Genomic DNA, 23,671 nt, shown 5'->3' with positions numbered 1-23,671 from the left:
TGGGTGGACTCACCAAATGGCCTCTTTGATAGTAATCATAATGCCACCTTGAGTGGCAGCTCTAAACTGACACAGAGAATGGAAAGAAGGTACAGATTTGTCCAACCCTGCAAATCCTTTCAGGCTGGCAATTGCCTTCTTCCTCTCCAGTTTCCCCAGAATCCATAATAAGATCTCTTGGCAAAGGGACCTGGCAGAAAAAAACGGTTATAAATGAGCTTGTCATTTTACTCTACACATCTGACATGCTAACATAAAAAAAGAAAGAAAGAAAGACTGTCAGGTTCCACTGCATTCTGAAAGTTGGCACAGTCAACTAGCACTACTCAAGTACAGGAGTGGAATGTATGCTTATTGTGAATTGCAGAATAAAATATCCTGAAATTCAGTGAGTGACTGACTAATCTCTGGCTCTAGAAGCAACCTTGATATGACATGTAAGTCCCACGTCAATTTGTGTGTGTGTGTGTGTGTGTGTGTGTGTAATTCCAAGCGTACCCATTACCTTTGAATCAGGCACTGAGAAAGAAAGTTTACACTGATAAAACCATCTACTATCAATGGGACCAATAGCTGGTGACCAAGAAACAGTATACCAACAAATTCTTGCTGATTCCTCACCCCCTTTTATCGGTGCCAGTCAACTAGAAGAGGAATGGAATAAATGTTTGCTTCTTCCGTCTCAGTCTCTGATGTGGACAAGATAGTGCTGTGGGGACTTGGGTTTCAAAACTAAAACAAGAGTTATTATATGGATGGCCTTTAAAGCTAAATTCCCATATTTACAGTCTCCATCTTCCACCCTACTTTCTATTGTCAGTACCCTTATGGCTATGGGTTATAATGAAGTACTAAGTGAAAATTAGAGCGTCAAAGGCAGTATGTAAGCTTTGACTAATATGCAAGACTGAGTACAACTGACCTGTGAACAACATGGGGTTAGGGACGCCAACCCCCACACAGTTGAAAATCCATGTATGACTTTTGACTCCCCCAAAACTTACAACCCACAAGGATTTGGTTCCAGGACCCCCTGCAAATACCCAAATCTAAAGATTTTCAAGTCCCTTATATAAAATGGCATAGATTAATGCATATAGTTAGCCCTTAGCACCTACAGACTCCCAACCAGGGATCAAAAACAGTACAGGTATTTATTGAAAAAAATCCATGTATAAGTGGACCCACGCAGTTCAAACCCATGTTGTTCAAGGGTCAACTGTACTTCCCTTCACCATTTGATGATGATGATGACAGCTTACTATTTGCCGGGGACAATGCTTAACAGTTTAATGCAGTTAGTCTTCGTAATAACCCAACGAAGAAGGTACCATTACTGTGTATCAGATCACATAGGGGGATTTCTAAACATCAAAAATCAGAATTCTGTAGAATTTTAGAGAGGATATAAACTCTTATAAGGAGAAAGAAACAACATAAATAGCTGTGAAAATAGAGCTGATACAAAATGAGTCCTACTTAAATTCCAATACAAAAGATTACCTTCCTTCTGGATAACTAAGAAACCCCTTCCTTCCAAACAACACTGTGCAACACTAACACCAAATCCAAGCCTAAATCACACAGTGCTACATTCAGATCCAGATTTCCCAAGCTTGATTTCAACTCCCCACAAGGCAGTGATGATCCATCCTCTATCTCCTCCTTCCTAGACATGTAATTCCAGTATTTCTCACTGATCAAACAGTGGCATGGTCATACGTGGAAACAGACTTCATCTCTGATCGTCTAGGACAGAGGTTGAGGAAAGTCATTCTAAAAACTACGTCCAACCCCCTGCAATTTGTAAAGCTCTCTTTTCTAATGAGCAGAATATCAGAGGATTCTCAAATGTTTTCCTGGCTTTGAAAGAAAAAAACAATTACAAGGTGGCATAAGTCATATTCAAAATAAGAACAAGAACAATGTGCAAAAAAACAAAAAAGACTTTGCTATTTGTAAACAAATATGGTTCTCTGGTTGTTTACCTTATGTGGGACACACTCTGCTTGGTAAAACAGTAGAGAGAAAAGAGCGCCCCCAGGACGGGTAGCAGAGAATCCACCAAAACTGTTAAAGGTTCATTCCCGACCACGTACACCTAGGGAAAAGGAAATGGCGAGAGTGACTGCAAGGCCAGAGGAATGGGACTCAAACAACATACACTTATCAGCAGGGCTTCGAGTCTTACCTTAAGCAACACTCTAGGCCTAAGCGAACAACTTCAGCTCTAAGGCTAATGAAACCATTTGACAGGCGGAAACAGGAGGAAGACTGGACTGCAGCCCTGTGTGTGTGCAGCCTGAAGAACTGCTGGGCGAAATGGGTAAATTAACCCATTTTCTGACACCTTATTTTCCGACTTTTGACTATCTTTGAGTCTCCTAATCTGTCTATTAATCATCTGTACAATAATTCTCTTACTCTGACGGCCCTGTGCCAAGGAACTAACAAGCGATTAATGCCAAATAGAAAAAGTTAAAACTAGATCTAAGGGAAAAAACCAGAAACATAGCTTGCTCTAGATTTGTCACTCTTAAGATGTAACTACTACAATGGCATGTCCTATTCTCTCCAAATTAATAAATGTTCAGAGAAGTTATGCTGTGTACCTACCTGCACTGGCGTTATACCGTGTTTCCCCAAAGATAAGACCTAGCCGGACAATCAGCTCTAATGCGTCTTTTGGAGCAAAAATTAACATTAAGACCCAGTCTTACTTTACTATAAGACCCGATCTTATATTATATTATATAAGACCCGGTCTTGTTTTACTCTAAGTAAAATAAGTGAAGTAGTAAAATAAGACCCGGTCTTATATAAGATCGGGTCTTATATTAATTTTGCTCCAAAAGACGCATTAGAGCTGATTGTCCAGCTAGGTCTTATTTTCGGTGAAACATGGTAGGGTTGAAAGTGTGAGAATGCTGGTTTTTATTAACAATAATTATGATACATATTTTAGCTGTATCTTTTAAAAAGCATTCAACAAACCTTTTTTGAATACCCGCTGGGATCAAAGTACTGTCCTAGGTGCTATAGTGAATATAAATATGAATAAGAGTCATGAATATAGTGATTATAAATATGAATAAGAGTCATGTTTGTGACTTAGCAGAATAAAACAAATAAACCAATTATAATAACAATAATTCAAGTGGATAACTTAAAATACCTTAAGAAGTGCAAAATGCCATTCAAAACTCCAGTCAAACATAATAGGATTTCAAAATCTAATTTTCTTATAATAAATTACAGCCTGATAGTGTGGACAGTGATAATGATGACAAAAGGAGAAAGAAGAACTGAAAATGATGACACTCTTAGTATGTGTTCCAGGAACGATGCTAGGATTTTTATCTTCTAGATATTGTGGTTGATTCTTTAAAGAGTTATCTCATTGAAATTATAACAATCTCACAAAGTCTGTATTCGCAGTCCTGTTTTAAAGGATGAGAAAAGGGAATCTTAAAGAGGCCCTTATTTACAGAAAGTACTGATGTACGAGTCAGTGCTATTTATGGGAAAGGAAAGGCCATGGAGGCCCAAGCTGGAAAAATCTCTGTGCTTTTTCAAAGAACCCTGTCCCTTTAAATCAACCCTAAATTTTCTCGCTCCTTAAACCTCCTAACTCTTCTGTGGAGTTCAGTAACCAAGGAGCCAGCTTCCTGTACATGATCTAATCTCCATAAGCCCAGCTAAATGAGGTGCATTGTATGGCAGTGTTCAGAAGTAATATGCAGGCCTAATTATATATCACCAATTACAGGAGGTAAAAAAAGAGATTCTCCCAGATAACATAAGGGCCTATTATTTGGCTCTGGATTCTGTGTTCCCAGAGGTAATCCTTATGGAGCCATCCTTCCTTACCAACATCTTTAGTGTTAAAAACAAAAAACAAAAAGATGGAGTTAAATCTCCATTGTTTACTGGCTGGATTGGGCCAAAGCACCTCAAACTTTAACATGAACTCAGTGAACCACACTTCTCAGGGGTATACGTTGTTGTTGATAAAATTCTTCCAATTTAAATTCTCTTCTTATACTTTTCTGTATTTTTTTTACAAGAAACTAGCTATTTATACATATATGTTATTGATTTTTATATAAAGCTTTAGCAAATGTTTATTGAGTGCCAACTGTGTACCAGGCATACAGCAGTCAACAAATTATTTGCTTCAAAGAAGTTTACCTTCTAGTGGTGGGACAGCAAATAAACAATAAATATATAATATCAGACAGTGACAAGTGTGATGAGGAAAAACAAAATAGGTCAAAGGGACAGAGGGTGATGAGGGGAAGAGCACGTGGAAACAGAGAGAAATTAAGAATAACTCCTATCAATTCATCAACTAATAATCTATTAAGTTCACAGATAGAAATAAAGGGGAATTTTTTCCAAGTGAAAGATTTAGAGATAAAGTCTCTTTTTGCTCAATCTGATCAAACTCATTTTCTCTAGGATATCTCAAAGAACTTAAATGGCCTCTGCTTAATACATACAGGCTTGTCACCTCCCTTCAAACATGAATAGTAAATTCTTCCTTGTACTGCGCTTAAATCTACCCTCTTTTAAACATCTATAATCAGTCTTTGAATATATAGTTATCTTTCACCTCTTCAACCAGCCTGAAAGGCAAAAGTCAAATTCCCTACTTTAGCACCTATCAGAGATGATTACGCTAGTTACCTCACTATTTGGTAAATAAGCAGTTTAAACACAGAATACAATTTAAGGGAATCCCACTGTTACTGCTTTTATGAGGAAAACAATTAACTACCATTTATTGCATGTCTACTCAAGAATAACCAGATTATTCAGCTAAACAGTTAACATACAATCAATCCCCACAAGAGTCCTGCAGGTTAAGGACTTTAATTCTCATTCTAAAAGTGTGGAAAACTGAGTCTTAGAGAAGCCAAGTTTATTGAGCAAAGGTACATTGTTAGTAAATGGAAAGGCCAGGATGACTCCAGATCTGTCTGACATAAAATCCACATACAGTGCCTAGAAACAGAAAGCAGATAAGCAGTTGTCAGGGGCTGGGGTGGGAGGAATGGAGAATGCTTAATGGGTACAAGGTTTCTCCATTTGGGGAGATGAAAAAGTTCTGAAACTAGACAGAGGTGATGGTTGTACAACACTGTGAATGCACTTAATGCTACCGAATTAAAATGGTAAAATGGTAAATTTTATGTGTATTTTACCACAGTTTAAAAAGGAACAAAGCATGTACCCCATGGCCTCCCAATACTCACCTTCCCTTGTTCATCATACCATTTTCATTGCTTCAATCTCTAACCTATACTAACTTTATCCCAGCTGTCTCCCCATCCTCCCCAAGTCACTAGATCCCAGGTTGTCAGGCTGTAATAACCCTTTTCCTAAAGCCTCTGCAGGGCAGGGCTGGCGTTCCTGAGTGGCACCGTGGACAGCAGCTTCCGGACCACCTTATCTTCCTCCTGAGTCTTATACAGCCCCCTTCCACAGTGTCTTTCAGGGCCATACTAGCTAGCCCTTCCCAGAGACAGCCCCTTCCTTCCAATCTCTTGCCTCGCACTGAACTCGCATGCAAGTTAACAGTTTGGTCTGCACCTGACATCCAACATTACCCTCTACTTACACTCCCAAAGGGGAACCTGGTCATGTGCCCCTGAAAGTGGACTCCTCAGATTACTGAGTTGTATCTAGAGTTTAGTGACCCATACAGGAACACAGGACACTGGACTGACTCAGCCAATGCTAAGCTATGATCTCCTGGTGCCAGCACTGACAATGACCACATGCCCGAGAAGAAACAGAACAGTCCTTCCAATGAAGTCATACTCCATACGAAGGACACGGTTGGGCTAGTTCCTTCCAGTATCCTCCACACCAGGCTGGTGACAGTACCAACTGATGAAGCAGTGAGGCACAATAGGTCAGCTGCTTCCTGCCCCACTGGCGGGAGGGCCCCACTGCACTGTCTTTGTGCCCTGACATCGGGTATTGTGGAATTTCCTTGGACTGTGCTTATGTGTAGTGTCTTTCTAGTTGGGGGTCCTCCCTGCTCACCTAGACACAAAGTGGGATGGGAATTTCAGTTCTGAAACATAATCCACTACTTCATTATACTATTTCTACCTGTGGCAAAAATGTTCCATATCATTTGAAAGTTTCCTTGCTGCCACAGGAAAACTATTGGGTGCATTTCACAGAGTTCTCTGTAAATACTTCCACTGACCAGTTGTGAGACTTAACACAAATCAATTGACTTCTCTGCATCTCAGTTTCCTTATATGAAAAATAAAGAGGTCGGATTTATCACGCTTTAAGGCCTCTTTCAGCATTCTTTGATTTGATTGCAAGTTTGTTCATTTTCTTCTATAACTTTTTGGTACCTCAGCCATTAAGAGGCAAGACCAGTTGAAATAAATGAACCATCCCTCCCCACCCCAAAAATTTTGAAACACTGAATCTTCAACTTGACCAGGATGTAACAAATTTCTATCCCTTCCTCAAACACTTTCTATTCTATCAATTCTGAAGTAAGTACTTTCAAGATGAAATCCTGTTTGGTTGAAAGGTTTTCTGGTTACTTGAAGTATCTGCACAGCTAGGGATAATTAAACAAAATACCTGCAGATGGGAAAGCTGAAACAAGGAAGGGAGAGACAGACTCTCAAGAAACTTTTTCAATTCTTTGGCATGAAAAAGCCTCTCTGAGAGTATGTGAGATGGTGCTTTGAAGAAAAGTTAAACTTCCATATCTACCTGTGTCTTTTCCAGTATAAATGTGTACGACAGGGCTGAAGGATGAAAGAAGAGACCAGTATGGATCTGTGAAACCCAGAATGGCCCAGAACAGAGCCATTTCCTCATTCCTTTCTGGGGATTTCCACATTCCTTTCTGAATGCATCTTGGCTTTCTATCACAGAGCCAGCCATGAGAAGAGGCGTCTGTGGTTAAGCCTGTGACCCTTCATCTAAGCTTAGAGGACTATTGCTCTAACAAGTAATAGAGGCGTGTTTCTAGGTACTCTTTTTTTTTTTAACTTTTATTTATTTTAAGTGTATTTTTCCAGGACCCATCAGCTCCAAGTCAAGTAGTTGTTTCAATCTAGTTGTGGAAGGCGCAGCTCACAGTGGCCCACGTGGGGATCAAACGGCCATCTCGTTATTTAGCAGGTACTTGGTTAAGTTTTTTTGTGACTGATTAAATGAATCAAAGAATGAATGAACAAAGTAGACTGATGTTTATTTTCTCAAAAGCTCTGTTTTTGTGGGGAAGTTACGATGCCCTCTGTCTTTTCACTTTTTCTTGTTTTTTAAAAAGAGCTGTAGCTAGAAGCTATTCAATCAGCACAAATTAGCTGAACAGAACAAAATTTTAGCCATGAAAGGGAGAGCAGGGTGATCAAAAGAAGCCTTGATTTTACTATACTGGCTTGTTTCACACTTATCTTCAATGTCTGGAGGACTGAATTTCTCTGGAAGGATTGACTAGAAATTTAAATAAAAAGGGAAAGCAAAAACTCAGAGGAGTCAAAATGGTCAAAGTATTAAGAATAAACATGTGCTTCTGTTTCAAAGCAAAACAAAACAGAAAGCGGTCCTTCCACGTTCCATTTCTCATTTCATAGACTTCTATTACACTGTTAAGCACACCCCTTACTGCTATAGAGCAGGTAAAAGAGCACCAGGAAGAGAGGACTCAAGAAACTTGGGTGTGGATTTTGTTTCTGCTATCGATATGATTGTCCAAAAATCACATATTAAGGTGAGTGAACACAGGTAAAACTTTTAAACCTCTCTAGGTCTCAGTTGCCTTATTTACAATGTAGGCATTAAGCTTTTGGCATAGGACCAATTAAGATAATTCACATAAAAATATTTTGTAAAATATACAGCCGTGTACAAATGTTAAATTTATTCCCAAATATTTTATTCTCTTTGATGCTCCTGTAAATGGAACGGTCTCCTTAATTTATGGCCTTGTCTCTTACAGGGATGTACTTGTGTGGAAATACAAACATGATGCATCTTTTCAGAACCAAGCTGACTGAATCCTAACAATGAAATTCAGTACAGGCTGGAACTTGATTTTTATCCCAGCTAAAGAATAAACTAGTCAAATGCTGCCTTCTAAAATATCACAGTGATCCTTTTGATAGTAATGTTCTAGAACTTTTAATGCACGTACTAAGTTTAATTAAGACTTGTGAGAGGCAAAAGAATAAGACAAGTTACCTAATATAGTATTCTGTGCATGCTTTCAGAGCATATTGCATAAAATTATCTTTTTAAAAAAGCTTCCCAAAAAGGAACTGACAGTTTTTTTGAGCACCTGTTATGCGCTAAAGTATGCAGTGAAACCACCAAAAGTTACCTTATTCATCCCCGCAACTCAAATATTAAATAAGTCACCTAAAGTCACACGGATAATGACCGTGGGAGCCAGATTCCAATCTAGGTCTGTTTGACTCAAAGGGCCAGGTGTTTGTCACCACACTGTACCACAAAATCTGAACTGCAGCATTTAGAAATCGAACACTTGCATCTCCCACAGCTTTGAAACATACTCTTTTACTCCTTTGCATGTTATTCAAGGTCACAGTTCAGTAAGAGATGGAAACATCTGGAAAGAATGACTGCTTTTAGGGAGGACCCATAGATGGGAGGGAGACTAACTTAAAGCCTTTTGCACTTCTTAAATTTGTACCATGTTCAAATATTATCTTTTCTAAACACAGAAAGAGTGATTGAAAGACAGAGAAGGAAAGACTGGTCCCTGGACCAGCTCTGCCACTCACTAGTATAATTTTTGGGACCAGTCATTTCACAATCTTATGGATTTCTGTTTCCTTTACTGTGAAACGAGGGATTAATTTGTCAAAACCCTAAGAATGTACCACATCAGGAGTGAACCCTAATGTAAACTATGGACTTTGGGTGATAACTGACATGTCAATATAGGCTCAATGACTGTAACAAATGGACCCCTCTGGTGTGGGATGCTGACAGCGGGAGAGGCTGCACACATGAAGGACAGAGGATATATGGGAACTCTGCACTTTCTGCTCAATTTTCCTGTTAACCTAAAACTGCTCTAAAAAATAAAATCTATTCAAAAAAAAAGAGGGGGTTATACTAAACTATTTCTAAAGTTCCTTCCAGCTCTAAGGTGCTATTATTCTAACTTACTCTACAAAAATAATTAAAAATTCACAAAGAGGAGTCAACTGGCCAATCTGACAAAGAAAGAAACTTTCATTAGAAATTAAGATTAAATGGGGGGCAAAAAGACTTGGATAATTAAAGATTCCCTCAATCTGGAAATAGAGAGAGAAAATGGAAATAAGAATGTAGAAAGTAAACTAATTAGTTATCTTCTAGTCTTTCCTACCCTAATATTTCTTCTGTCTTTAAGAGTCTCGACAAGTATAGTGAGAAATACAAAAAGGAATCAGCCCAGTATCAGATTATGGCCAGTTCTCTGAAGAGCAAGAAAATGTCCATTCAGAAAGAATTGGAATTATCTTATCTTGCCCTTCCAGACAAATCTCTGCAATCTAGGTTCTCTTCAGTTCTCTAGACAAAGAAAAACCATCTATCCCGCTCACACCAGGGAGAACAAAAGAACTGCAACATTCTAGGGATTCAGAGTCTGAAGGAGACAGAATAGGAAGCCACTGGACTAAGTTATTTGAAGTGCATATCCCCCTTTTGAATTAGACAATTTTACCAGATGTAAGGTACATACATAGAAATGATGAGAATCATTTATGCAGATAAAGTACAATTTAGGTATAACAAGTTTTCAATTCAATTCGACTAGCACCTATGTATACATCTGTATTGCTGAGAACTTTCCAGTTGGCCGACGAGAGCCATACTGCTCACTCACTGCTGTGTATGAAGGACGCAAGAATAGAAAGGCCTCCCCTTGTAATTGCTCCTGCCAGAAATTTTTCATTCAGAGAGATGAGGGTTTAGTCCCTACAATACCAAAATGTATTTATACTTTGTTTCCGAAGGAAATATTTCTAAAATGGATTATATACAATCCCCGCCTCCTTAAACAAAGTACGTATAAATACTGACCATATTAGCCCCAACATAACTTGCTTTTCAAATTATTATGCCTTTTGGGGACACTTTTACTGTCTTTTTCTTGCTCCTCTTGTCAGTGTGCCTTAGTCTAATGAACTTCTAATCTATTCCTCCTAATTCTGTGATGGTCATAAAAATCAGATAACCCATCTGATCAGGCCTGCATATAAAGTAATGACGAAGCTGGCTCTGAGGAACTAAAGGGCTCTGTAGTTAGAGGTTGACACGGTAGCGAGATGGACGGCTGTTGTAATACAGGTGGCACAGTGTTAACTTGTAAATGTCAAGTAAGACACTAAGATAAAATAGACTTAAAACTCCAGGAAGACAAAGTAAAATGAAAACAGGACTACAAAAACTTCTCATTCAGAAAGAGGGTAGAGAAGGACCCAAAGTGTGGAGACTGTGAGATCAATGAGGATGATTTTTTTAGACAGAGCTATTGGTGAGGGTGAGTCCATCCCTCCCATGAAAAATGAACAACATAAAATAACCCAATTTAAAAATAGGCAAAGGCACTTAACAGACTATTTCTACAAATAAGACATGCAATAAGTATATTAAAGGCTATTCAATATCATTAGCCATTAGGGAAATGTAAATCAAAACCATGGTAAGATACTTCTTTATTTCTACTAGGTGAGTTATAATTTTAAAAAAGGATAATAACAAGTGTTGGCCAAAATATGGATAAGTTGGAATTCTCATAGATTGCTGGTGGGGATGTAGAACGGAGCTGCCACTTTGGAAAACCATATGGTAGCTCCTCAAAAAGCTAAACATAGAGTTACCATACGATCTAGGAATTCCACTCCTAGGTATGTATCCAAGAGAAGTGAAAACATCCATACACCCAAAAACTTATACATGAATGTCCATAGCAGCATTGGTCATAACAGCCAAAATGTACAGAAACAACACAAATGTCTATCAACTGATGAATAGATGAGCAAATATGGTATATTCACACAACAAAACACTATTTGGCATTAAAAGGAATGAAGTACAATATGGATGAATCTTAAAAACATGTTAAGTGAAACGCCAACTACCAAAGACCACAGTTCCATTTACATGAAATGTCCAGAATTGGCAAATCTATAGAGACAGAAAATAGATTAGTGGTTGCCTAGGGCTGGGGGCAAAGTGGGGAGAATGGAGAGTGACAGCTAATGGGTATAGGGTCCTTTTAGAGGGGACAACAATATTCTAAAATTAGATTGTGGTGATAGTTGCATAATCCTGTAAATATATTAAAAACACTGAACACTGTAAATCTGTGAATTGTGTTATGTGGATTATATCTCAATAAATCTGTTAAAAAGAACAGCGAGAGAAACCAGAGGTGGAAATGTTCCCAAATACCTCTCTAAAATTAAACACCCTCTCGTTACCCAGTGAGTTGATGAATCAATTGTATCATCCCAGATGTTTTCCTATTCCCTGCTGTTGAGCTGTATTCTATAATTTAGTATTAGCACCAAGTTAATAAAGACAACACAACCTTTGTTGCTAAGTTCTACACAATATTTACCATTTTCCTCCAACATACACATTTCCTCTGTTTTCCCACTGCAACTGAGCTGCCAAAACCTTGTAGAGAGAATAATTACCCTCTGCAACCCTTTCTGCTTTCATGACAGTCCCAATCCTTATGCATAATCAAGTGTCCATGGCAAACTAATGTTTTGCTTGCCTCTCCAGGTTTCAAATTCACCAAACTGTTCACAGAACTAGAGTGGCTTTTCCCCCCTTTTCTGGGAAACAGTAGGAGAAATGGCCGGATGCATTGTTTCTGGATCTCTCCGTTCAGAGCAGGGGTGTCCAAACTGCGGGCCGTGGGACAACTGCGGCCCGCAATCCATTTTTAATTGGCCCGCAGCAAATTCCAAAAATATATTTAGCTTACCTAAATAAACCAGGTGAGGCAATACATACTTCACCTCGAGTGAGTGGCCCGGCTGTTTGTGTATTTTACCGCAACGTTTGGTGAAAAAAGTTGAAAAAAGTTTGGACACCCCTGGTTAAGAGGCTAATTCATTTGCCAGAAAGAAGCTGTTTTGTTTCCTTTTTCCTCTAAAAGCAATTTATTGACTTCCAAGAAATACTACGAGGGATTTGTTCAAAAGTTTAGTCACAAGTAGTCCTATCCCTACCAGCACTTTCAAGTCTTTCTGACATTCCACACCCAACCATTTAACAGTTTTTCATCATGATATTCCTTAGATGGGAAGTGACTAAGGATAATCTTTTTGAAAGTTGGCCTTGTTCTCATTTGCTTTTTAGACTACTTTACATAATTTCTTGTCTTTCTATAATCTGAAAAGTCCTTGACTACCAATATGCAGAATAGGACAGAAGAACTTTCTTTTCATAAATCTCTAAACGAGGCTTTAAAAAATAAAAATGGCATTATATTCATTAAGTCGCTATGTCATGCTTTGTCCCGAGCAATTTAACTTTATATCTGTACGCCATATCAACCCTGTAAAGGGTATACTTTTTGTTTTTTTAACAGCTAAATTAAGCAAAAGGATAGTAAACATCTCTTTAGTAAAACGTGTTACGAAGAATGAATTTTAAGCATGCATTTTATATCTATGAATTTATCAGCATCATACGTGGAGCTTAACACAGAAGCATATGCCTTTTTATCTGAAAGAACATGACTTAAGATTGACTGTACACCCTCACACACTGCTGGGGGGAATGTAAAATGGTGCAGCCACTTTGGAAAACATACCATATTTTATATGCAATGTCTAGAAAAGGCAAATCTATAGAGACAGAAAGTAGACTAGTGGTTTCCTAGGGCAGTGGGAAATGTGGTGGATGGATTTGGGAGTGGTGTGGGGCTTCTTTTTTGGGTAATGAAATGTCCTAAAATAGATTGTGATGACAGCTGCACAAATCTGTGAATATACTAAAAAGCCATTGGTTTGCACACTTTCAATAAGTGAACTGTACAGTATTAAATTATATCTTATAAGACTGTTTAAAAAAAGATTTACTTTACATCCAAATGTCCATCAACTGATAAATAGATACACAAAATGTAGTATAGTCATACAATAGAATATTACTTGGCAATAAAAAGGGATAAAATATTGATATATGCAGCAAACTGAATGAACTTCCAAAACATTATGCTAAGAGAGAGAAGCCAGCCACTAAAAGAGCACACACTGCATGACTCTCTCCTATGAAATATCCAGAGAGGTAGAGAGCAGATAAGTGGTTGCCTGGGACTGAGGGTAGGAACAGGGAGTGACTGTAAATAGACACAACAGATCTTTTTAGGGTGATGGAAATGTTCTAAAACTCTATTGTGATGGTTTCACAACTCTGTAAATTTACTAAATATCATTGAATTGTACACTGAACACATTATTTTATGGTCTGTAAAGTATACTTCAATCAGGCTGCTTTATTTAAAAAAATTTACTCTAAAAAATTTTAAAGAGGCAAATAACAATTTTTTAAATGGGCAAAATATACAAACAATTTACAGAAGCAAAAATATGAATGAACCAAAAACATGAAAAGATATTCTCTTAAGAAATAAGAGAACCAACTGCTAATTAAAACTACACTACACCTAACAGACTGGCACAGATTCCATGGAAATAACTCAAATGTCTACCAATAGAAGAATAAACAAATACATGATGATAGTCATATAATGGAATAACATCTAGTAGTGAAAATGAATGAATTCAAGTAACACACATTATGATGTCATTTAAATAAATTTAAAATCATGCACAACACTACGAAGAGCACAAAGAATAATACACACAAATTCGTGATAGTGGCTCCCCTCTGGTGGGAAGCAAGGCAAATGTGATCAGTGATGGTAGACAGAGGGCTTCAGCTGGATTGTTAATGTTTAATTTCTTAAGCTGAGTGGTGGATGCACAAGCATTTTACTCTTCAAATTTTTTGTATGCTTGAATTATTTCATAGAAAACTAAAATGAAAACATTTACTGTAAAATATTTAAAGTACTGCCATAGAAAAGAAATGAGAAATGTGAAATTATATTGGATATAATTCACATGCCATAAACTTCACTCTCTTAAAATGTACAATCCAGTGGCTTTTAGTATATTCACAAGGTTGTATAACCATCATCACTATCTAATTCCAGAACATTTTCCTTACCTCAAAAAGAAACCCCATACCCATTAGCAGCTGCTCACAATTCCCCAGCCCCAGCCCCTAGCAACCACTAATCTATTAATACTTTCTGTCTCTATGAATTTACCTATTCTGAACATTTCACTAAATGGAATTATACAATGTATGGTTTTTTGTGTCTAGCTTCTTTTAAAATTTTTAAATTATAATTTTTAAATGTTCATCCATGTTGCAGCATGTAGCTATACTTCATTTCTTTTTATGGCTGAAAAATAGTCCATTATATGGCTATATCATATTTGTTTATCCATTGATAGACATTTGGGTTGTTCCCATATTTTGGCTGTTATGAATAATGCTGCTATGAACATTCGTGTACAAGTTTTTGTGTGAACATGTTTTCATTTCTCTTGGGTATATAGACCTCAGAGTGGAACTGCTGGGTCAGATATTAAACCCATGTTTAACTTTGTGAGGAACTGCCAGACTATTCTCCAAAGTGTTGGCAGCACCTTTTTACATGGAATATAGTTTTGAAAACTGTCTACTGGTGTATATGTTTTTTATAGTAAAATACTATTATAAATTTATTGAAATAAATTTTAAAGGAGCATATTTACCCCAACTCCATCTGAACCTAACACAATGGACTTCATTTTTGCCTAAAAATAGATTATTTCACATAGATTTATAAGATTGTAAATCATAGAGAACATACAATCTATATTCTTTTTTTTTCATTTTCAGTATATATTTAGGTAGTCATTTGCAGGATTCCATTATTCAGACTTACCTCTTTATGATGGTGATTGCTATCAAAAGTTATAAAGCAGATTCGATATTATCGTATACTTTTAGGAAGTCTCCAGTATTATAAATGCCTCTGTCAATTTCTTTAAAAGACATGCTTTTCTCAGTGGCATGTGCCAGTTAGAGAATATAAACTGTTTTAACAGTCAGATAAGTGATGAAATGGACAGTTTCAAAATATATCAGTTTTTAACTAACAGCTTATAGTTTCCAGTTTCAAAAAAAGAAAAGATTTTAATGGTTTAAATTTAAGATTAATCATTCTAATTCTTTGTGGGTTTTCTTTTTTTTTTTTTTTTTTTTTTTGCCTTTTTTTGTTGAGAGCCCGCTGGCCCATGTGGGAATCGAACTGGCAGCCTTCGGAGTTAGGAGCATGGAGCTCCAACCGCCTGAGCCACCGGGCTGGCCAATCATTCTAATTCTTAAACCATCAATTAAAAAGGCAAAATTATTTTAAAAGACTAAGTACAAATATTAGCTAAAAACATTAGTGATTCAAATTACCAACCTTAAATACATCCTCAATACATCTACTAAGTTCTTCTTCTGTCACCAAAATGGTCCCTGGCACCATGTGACTCTCTGGAATCTCTGGAGGACAAAAACCAAAATTACCCACACTCAGGCCAACAAAAATACTTCATGTTTTGAGCCATTTTTTTAAAGAATGTACTGATTCTAAGTTACATTCCTATTAAATGTATAAAGAAATGTTAATTTACTCAAAAATCATGTTTATCATGTCTAAATAATCACAAATTTATTATTCACCAAGTGAATAATTCACCAAGGCTTAATCTGGTGGTTTTACTATGTAAAAGAATTAGACTTTCTCTATCTCCACCCACCTACCCCCAACACACACACACAGAAAGATTCATACTACAAATGACTTCTACACAAAGTCTACACAGACCTAAATTTGCTTTAACCATAACAGCAAACTTTTTCTTCATTTTTAACCTTAGAAACTGCTATCCAGAAAGTGTTTTTTTTAATCACTAAGAATACTATAATGATACTCTGTTTCCCTGCATTAAACTCAATAAAGCATGAAAACATACTAAGGAAAATAGTAAAAATGTCAGTCTCTTAAGACATTAAAACAGAACTAAACCCACTGGTCAAATCTGGGAAAATCTGAACATCAAAATGAGTGACAGGAATGTTTGGTAACTCACTGAATAAAAAAAGAATCTATGAATCTACACTGATACTTAAATAATTATTTTTAAAAAAGGAATAAGGCAGGGCGGCAGGTTGGCTCAGTTAGTTAAAGTGCAGTGCTCATAACCAACATCACCAGTTCGATTCCCATGTGGGCCAGTGAGCTGCGCCCTCCACTAGATTGAAAACAACTTGACTTGGAGCTGATGGGTCCTGGAAAAACACACTACACTGTTCCCCAACATTCCCCAATAAAAAAAAAATTTTTTTTAAAGGGATAAGGCAGGGAGAAAGAAAAGTTCTTCTTTACAGAAGAATACCAACTAACATTGTAATAAATATAACACACGAAATACAAAATCACCATATTACTGGCAAGACTCATCAATGGATAATGAACTGTAGTATGAAAGACTATTGAGAAAGAGGGTATTCACACAGTCCCAGACTATCATTCCATAGATTACTTATTAATTACATAGGGAGGAATATATTTTTACAATGGAGAAATCTGTGTGCTACCACCTTAATCAAATGATCAAATATAACATTGCTAATACTGGGATAAATCAGTATATGCCCCTTAATTAATCTGATGGAGACTAAGGAAAAAGACATCATTCTATGTAGTATTTTTGCCAAAATGCTTAACTCCATCTAATCACAAGGAAACAATTAGACAAATACAAATTGAAAACCATTCTATAACCTGGGCTTTTCAAAAACGTCAAGGTGAAAGACAAACAAAAAACTGGGGAACTATTCTCCATTAAAACTGAAAAATCATAACAAGTAGATGTTATGCATGATTCTTGACTGGATTCTGGATTTTTTAAAAATAGCTATAAAGGAAATTCTTGGGACAACTAGAGAAATTTGAATACAGTCTGTATATTAGATGATGTCTACGACTAACTCTCAAATGCTTCGGAACAAATGCATATGCATAGAAAGAGAGAAAAGATAAAGCAAATGTGGCCAAAACGTTAGCAGTTGGCCACTGAGGTGGGGTACATAGGGGTGGCGCAATGTAGTCTTCTTGGAAGTTCTGTGAAGTGGATTTTTCAAAATGCAAAGTTGGAGGAAAAAAAGTAAATCTAAAGCCACTAAAACATCACAGATTTAAGTCATTTAAATCTGAAGTACTGAAGAAGAGACCTTTAGAGGAACACCCAACCACCAGACTTCCTACTTTACCTGCTGTATTTAAACATCGATAGAGAGGAGCTAACATGGGCTGAAGTAAATATTTGGCTGCCAACTGTGGGCATCCTCCTGCCATAGTTATAAATGCAGTGGTAGCAACTCTCTGAAATTGTCGTGCCGTCAATTTATCTTGAAAGTGAAATAAATCCAGAATCTAAAAGAAAAAGTACACAAAGTAAGTAAGTGACAGGCTATTCGCATGGAGCATTACATTAACTAAGAAGAGACAGTACTAATTTCTCTAAGGCAAAAAATAAACTCACTACAATAACACTGATTCAACAACCAAAAAAATGTTTTTTAATTTAACAACCCACTAGCAAAGGGTGTGAGAACTGAAGAGGCTGAGTTTTTCTTAATTAATTTTATCTAATTTATAAAATACATTCTCATTGGAGAAAATCTGGAAAATAAAGTTTTAAGAAGAAAATTCACTGAGATCACACTTAATATTCAGTTTTGTGTATTACTAAAATCTTCTCATACTATTATAAATTCCTCAAAAATATTATATAGCAAAATACAATATATATTCAAACTGTATGTAAGAATTTATTAAAGTATCTCCTAATATCCAGAAATTCTGTTTTTCCCAAAATTTTGTTATTCTAAATAGCACCACCAAATGAAATTACTGGGTCAAGGCATATAAATATATTTAGGGTCTGAAGAGTCTGCCGTATTTGAACTATCCCAGATAATAATCTATTTTATTCTCAAAAATAAACATAGAGGGCAGCCAGTTGGCTCAGTGGTTGGAGTGAGGTGCTCATAGCACCAGGGTCGCCAGTTCGATTCCCACGTGGGCCAGTTAGAGGCAGTGGCTTGAGCTTGGAGCTGAAGTGCCACTGGGTGGCCAATTGCCTCAGTGGTTAAGATCACGGTGCTCATAACGCCAAGGTCACTGGTTCGATTCCTGCATAGGCTGGTGAGCTGTGCCCTCCACTGCTAGGTTGAAAACAATAACGTGACATGGAGCTGATGGGTCCTGAAAGGACACACTGTTCCCCAATATTACCCCCAACAAAAATATAAATTAACTAACTAAATAAATAAACATAGATCTCCAGTGCCTATAAGTGGATTTACCCCAGTCTATCAACAACTGATAGAAAAGTGTATTCCTGTCCTGACTTAAAAGTGATGCTTGTACTTTTTGCAGACAGGAAAATCTTCTGTCTAAAAACTGTATGTGACCTCTGATACTGCCACAGAGAGACTCAGCAAGCCCGAAACCTATGACTTGATTTTATCATTTTGTCAAGTACCAAAACTACAGCTACTAGTTTCAGAAAATATTTATACTCATCATTGCAAATGCTAACTTTGCCTTGTAAGATGACTTATATTTAGTGTATTTCAATATAAGATAGTTCTGCATTGTGGTATTTTGTTCTCCTGCATGCCTACCTATTAGAGGCCCAAAGATCAGTGTAACAACTGAATGACTGTCTTTGGACTGTGCTCCAAAAGGTTTGTCTTACATCAAAATGCATGGGGAGTACTGATTAAGAAAACTCCTTCCACATTTTTCACCTATCAGATTAGCAAAGTTAGAAAAGTTTTACAACACATTGTGTAGGCAAAGGTGTGGGAAAAAAGATAAGTAAATAATATCAAATATTTAAATGTATATATCCTTTGATCCGGTAATTTCAATTCTAGGAATTTTTCCTATGGTAATACTTGCAGTGTGCAAGATTTATGAATATTAACTGTGGCATGGCTTGTAAGAGCAAACTAAGGAAAACAACTCAAATATTCATTAAGGAAGCTGGTTAAATAAACTACGGTACATTAATGTAATGAAATAGTCCACACCCATGAAAAAGCATGAGGCAGCACTAAATGAAATGACTACATGAAATGATCTCTAAGGCACATTGTTAAGTTAAAAAAGCAAACAATATGTGTGTGTAGCATGTTATCATTTAGATAAAAATTAGACTATATATACACATATTATTGTATATATATAATACACAGAATATCTCTGGAAAATAAAAAGACATTGGTAACAGTACTACTTCTGAGGGATGTGGGAACAGAGATGAGAGGGAGACTTATTTTTCTGTTTATTCTTTTGTGCTTTTTAAATTGTGTAACATGTTAATTTACCTTGTTTATTTAATACCTATTTTTTTTGACCAATTAAAAAAAACACAGAAAAGATAAGAAACAAGATGAAACTTTAGTTTCATATTCCAGCTCTGGGAGCAAGCTGGGCTACTCATCTCATAATGACGAGGCGTTTTTAAACCTAACAGTTTGGTCAGTGTCTTCCACAGGTTTTTATTCCTTTATTAGGAAGGCCCCTCACTGAACAATAAACTTAAATATTACATTGCTTTTACCTCAATATTAGAGGAACATTACAAGTCCTCCCTTTGTAAATAAGCAGACAGTCCTCAAACAGTCAAAAGAAACAAAACTATTTACCTGGGGGCAGATATCCCTGTAGTAATCCTCTGGGGAAAGACACTGCTGGGGACAAGAAGCCAGTATCTTTGCAATCAAGTCACACTTCCTCCAGTCAGCGGCCGTTGCCTCAGCGTCACTCCCGCCAGCTGCCCCGGCTGTCAGCAAAGGAGAGATGTCAAAAAGTCATACCAGGTCCCCATATAAAGTCCTTAAAACTGAGGGTAAAGAATGTTCTTTTCTCTACTGAAAATTGTTTATATAAGAAATTTATATAAGAAATTTATAAAAGATTTTCTATAAGAAAATCTGCCCCTCTGCACTTGTCTTTCTATGTTGGTTTCTGGGAATTTCAGAGAAAAAAGTAGTACTTAATCATTGTAATAATACTATTCATGATTTGAGTACAGTAAGTCCTCACTTAATGTTATCCATAACTTCTGCAACTTTAAGCTAAATGGCATATAATGAAACCAACTTTACCATACATTAATTGATATAAACAAGACTTAAGTTTCCATGGCATCTCATCAACATTATAATGAAATGACGTTGAAACTACATTATTCACAGATTTGCTGTACTAGCTTCTTCTTAGTGTTTATTACTTTTATTATTATTATTTCTTTTTATATGAATTACGTACTTTAAATTGCTTTAAACCAAAGCTATGGAGTAACAGGGACCAGATTTACCTTACCACCTTAAATGACTAGAAAACTGCACAAAATATATAAATAACGATTTTCAGACACTGGACAATAGACAGCCCAGGACACTGATCCCTGAGAGAGAAAAAGCAAACATGAGGCCCCATGAATACTCTAGCCTACCACCTAGATTGAGTTTTGAGATCACAGCAAAGGGGAGTCCAAATGAAGCCTGGCATCTTTTTGAGTAAAAGAAACATAGTTCAGAGTTCAGGAAGGCCAAGACAGCTAGACATTTCAAGGCAAAATACCAGCGAGGAGGAATCTACACAGAGCTCCAGAGAGCTATGCTGGAGTATGACCTGTGTGCGCAAATGGGGGAAAAAACCCCAAGACTGGGACAAAAACCACCAGAAAGGAAAAGGAAGAACAATCCCCAGAGTTCACATGGGGCTGGGAATAATTTGTGTTCCCAATAGCGAGCCTGGAAAGGCCTCCTAATACACAGGGCCTCAAGTAAAATCTGAAAAGGGTATTATTTCCTTAGTAGTGGGGCCAAATTACCTTAGACCCACAGTAACAAGGCTTAAAAGCCAGGATCAAGGGGATGAAACTGATTCCAAGAAAATTAAGTATATCCCAGAACAAAGCCTAACAAAGGAATACAACAAAATCTAGCACCCAACAATGTAAAATTAAAAATAATCAGTATCTATTCAAAAATTACCAGGCATATGCACACAATGGAATATTATTCAGTCATAAAAAGGAATAAGGGACTGATTCATGTAAAACGTGGATAAATCTCATAAACATGATGCTAAGTGAAAGAAGCCAAACACAAAGACCACAAATTGTATGATTCCATTTGGATGAAATATCCAGAATAGGCAAATCCACTAAGACAGAAAATGGATTAGTGCTTACACGGGGCTGGAGGGGGGGGAGAATGGTAAGTTATTACTAATCGGTATGGGGGTGTTTTGAGAGAGATGATATTGGTGATGGTTGCACAACTTTGTGAAAATACTAAAGACCACTAAAGAGTGAATTTTATGGTATGTGAACAAAATCTCAATTTTAAAAAATTACCAGATATGCAAAGAAGCAAGATAATATAACCAATAATCAGAGGAAAATTAACAGAAACAGACCCATAAAAACAGCGATGACAAAATTATGACATTACAACAGCTATTATAAATTTATTCCCTATGTTCAAAAAGGTAAAGGAAAGAATGGTCACGATGAGATAAATGGATATAAAAAAACCCCGAACTGAAGCTCTATTAATGAAAAAGAAAATATCTGAAATACACTGCATGGTAGGCACTGCAGAAGAAAAGATCACTGGGCAACACAGCAATACAAATTATCCAGAATGAAACAGAGAAAAAGACTGAAAAAAATAATAAACAAGACGTGAGTAATTTGTAGGACAACAGCAAACATAATTATTAGGTGTAATCCAAATTCCAGAAAGAGAGAAGAGAGAAGGACAGAAAAAAAATATTTGAAGATAATGTTGAGAAATTTCCAAATATGATGAAAACTAAACCCTCAGCTCCATGAAGCTCAAGAAATATTAAGCAGAAGAAAAATGAAGAAAATTACCCACAACAAGGAATATCATTATCAAATTTCTAAAAACCAGTGATAAAGAGAAAAATCTTAAAAGCAACCAGAGAAAAAAGGTTTATCATGAACAGAGGAACAAAGGTAAAAATGACAGCAAAAATATTTTCAAAAAGGAAAGTGAAATAAAGACTTTTTCAGACAAACGCAAGCTAAAGAAATTCATTGCCAGCAGACCTGCACTATAAGAAATATTAAATTCTTCAGGCAGAGGAAATTTGAATTAAAATTTGGATTACACAAAGAACTGAAAAATACCAGAAATATAAACTTCCTCGAATCATTTCTGAAGAAGTAGATTTGAACAGATAACAAAAAATATGTACTCGTACATGCATAAGTGAGGAGAAAGCTCATAGCAAAAATAGGGTTCTAAGTTTCTTATAGCAGCTCTCCAATTTGCATACCCTTGGGTGGTCTAAGTCTCCTTTGGAAAAAGAAGATGCTGGCCAGTCTGGTGGCTCAGGTGGTTGGAGTGCTGTGCTCTTAACACCGAGGTCACCAGTTTGATTTCCACATGGGCTGCACCCTCTACAGCTATGATTGTGAACAACAGCTCTCCCTGGAGCTGGGCTGCCATGAGCAGCCAGAGGTTGGCGTGAGCAGCCATGGGCTGCTGTGTGCTGCAGCTGCTCTGGGTCAGAGAGCTGTGTCCTACACACAAGAAGACTGAGAAACAACGGCTTGAACCAGAGTGGGGTGGGGGGCAGAGGCAGAAGAAGGGGTGGGGAAAAAGAAAGAGAAGATGCAAGGACTTATTTGCACATGACAACTTATCACAGGTAACTGATAATTTTTCATTTCACTGGCCCTAGAAGCCACTGCAGGCAGAAGTGGGGATACAACATTACAGCCACTCTAGACCAAATCTATCAATGTCTGCCCACCACACTGACCTCACCTTTGTCTGACAGGACCAAAGTACATTTACTACACCAGAAACGGAAAGTCAAGAATGATTCTTCTGTCTTGCCTTTTCCCTCCCCACATATTCAGACTTTCATTAAGTTCTCGCAACTCTACCCCTTAAATATCTCTCTGTTAAGTACAGCCAGAGAAATGAGTCACGGGAGACCAAGATTGGTCTATTAGAATTTATTGGGCATATTTGAACAGCGGGAGGTTAGGCTAGAGCAGAGGGAAAAGATCATAACCTCCCCGAGCAAAGAGGAGTAGGGTATGGAGTTTTATAGGAGGGGGTCAACGAGGCTGTTCCCCCTTCAGTGCTTCAGGGGTTTTTCATTGACAAAGGGTTTCAGGGCCTGACCAAGCCCCCCAGATCCACACCCTGGCCCCAGGCCCACCCAGGTCCAGGAATCACAGGCCCCTAAAAGATTAAGCAAGACAGGATCAAGACAAGACAGCTTTTAAGAAAAGGTTTCTGCTCCTGGCCTAAATATGGCTTAACACTCTGATATTCACTGTCTCCATTTCCACTGCCACCACATTGATCCAAGCCACAGTGATCTCTCGACGACTGCCTTCTTAACTGATCTCCCTGCTTCTGCTCTTACCTAACCCTTTCTTGAAAATACATCCAGATAGATATTTCT

At 37.2% G+C, this 23,671-nt stretch overlaps 1 protein-coding gene across 2 annotated transcripts in view; it reads right to left on the bottom strand.

Annotated features, from left to right (window-relative positions):
• The window catches only part of TANGO6 (transport and golgi organization 6 homolog), a gene marked incomplete at its 5' end in the record, with an annotated part of 142,882 nt that overhangs the window by 107,548 nt on the left and 11,663 nt on the right, over nucleotides 1-23,671 (bottom strand). For both annotated transcript variants that reach the window (XR_013992125.1, XM_081031006.1), the window contains 5 exons: nucleotides 14-190; nucleotides 1,989-2,101; nucleotides 15,551-15,633; nucleotides 17,407-17,569; nucleotides 19,855-19,991. Coding sequence is in view for 1 of the 2 variants with exons in the window: in XM_081031006.1 (XP_080887132.1) it covers nucleotides 14-190; nucleotides 1,989-2,101; nucleotides 15,551-15,633; nucleotides 17,407-17,569; nucleotides 19,855-19,991 (673 nt within the window). The remainder of the gene's footprint in view (nucleotides 1-13; nucleotides 191-1,988; nucleotides 2,102-15,550; nucleotides 15,634-17,406; nucleotides 17,570-19,854; nucleotides 19,992-23,671) is intronic.

The sequence above is a fragment of the Rhinolophus hipposideros genome (assembly GCF_964194185.1).
Source record: "Rhinolophus hipposideros genome assembly, chromosome: 21".
NCBI classification, from domain to species: domain Eukaryota; kingdom Metazoa; phylum Chordata; class Mammalia; order Chiroptera; family Rhinolophidae; genus Rhinolophus; species Rhinolophus hipposideros.
The sequence above is the reverse complement of the archived record's forward strand: the minus strand, read 5'-3'. Positions and strand labels throughout refer to the sequence as shown.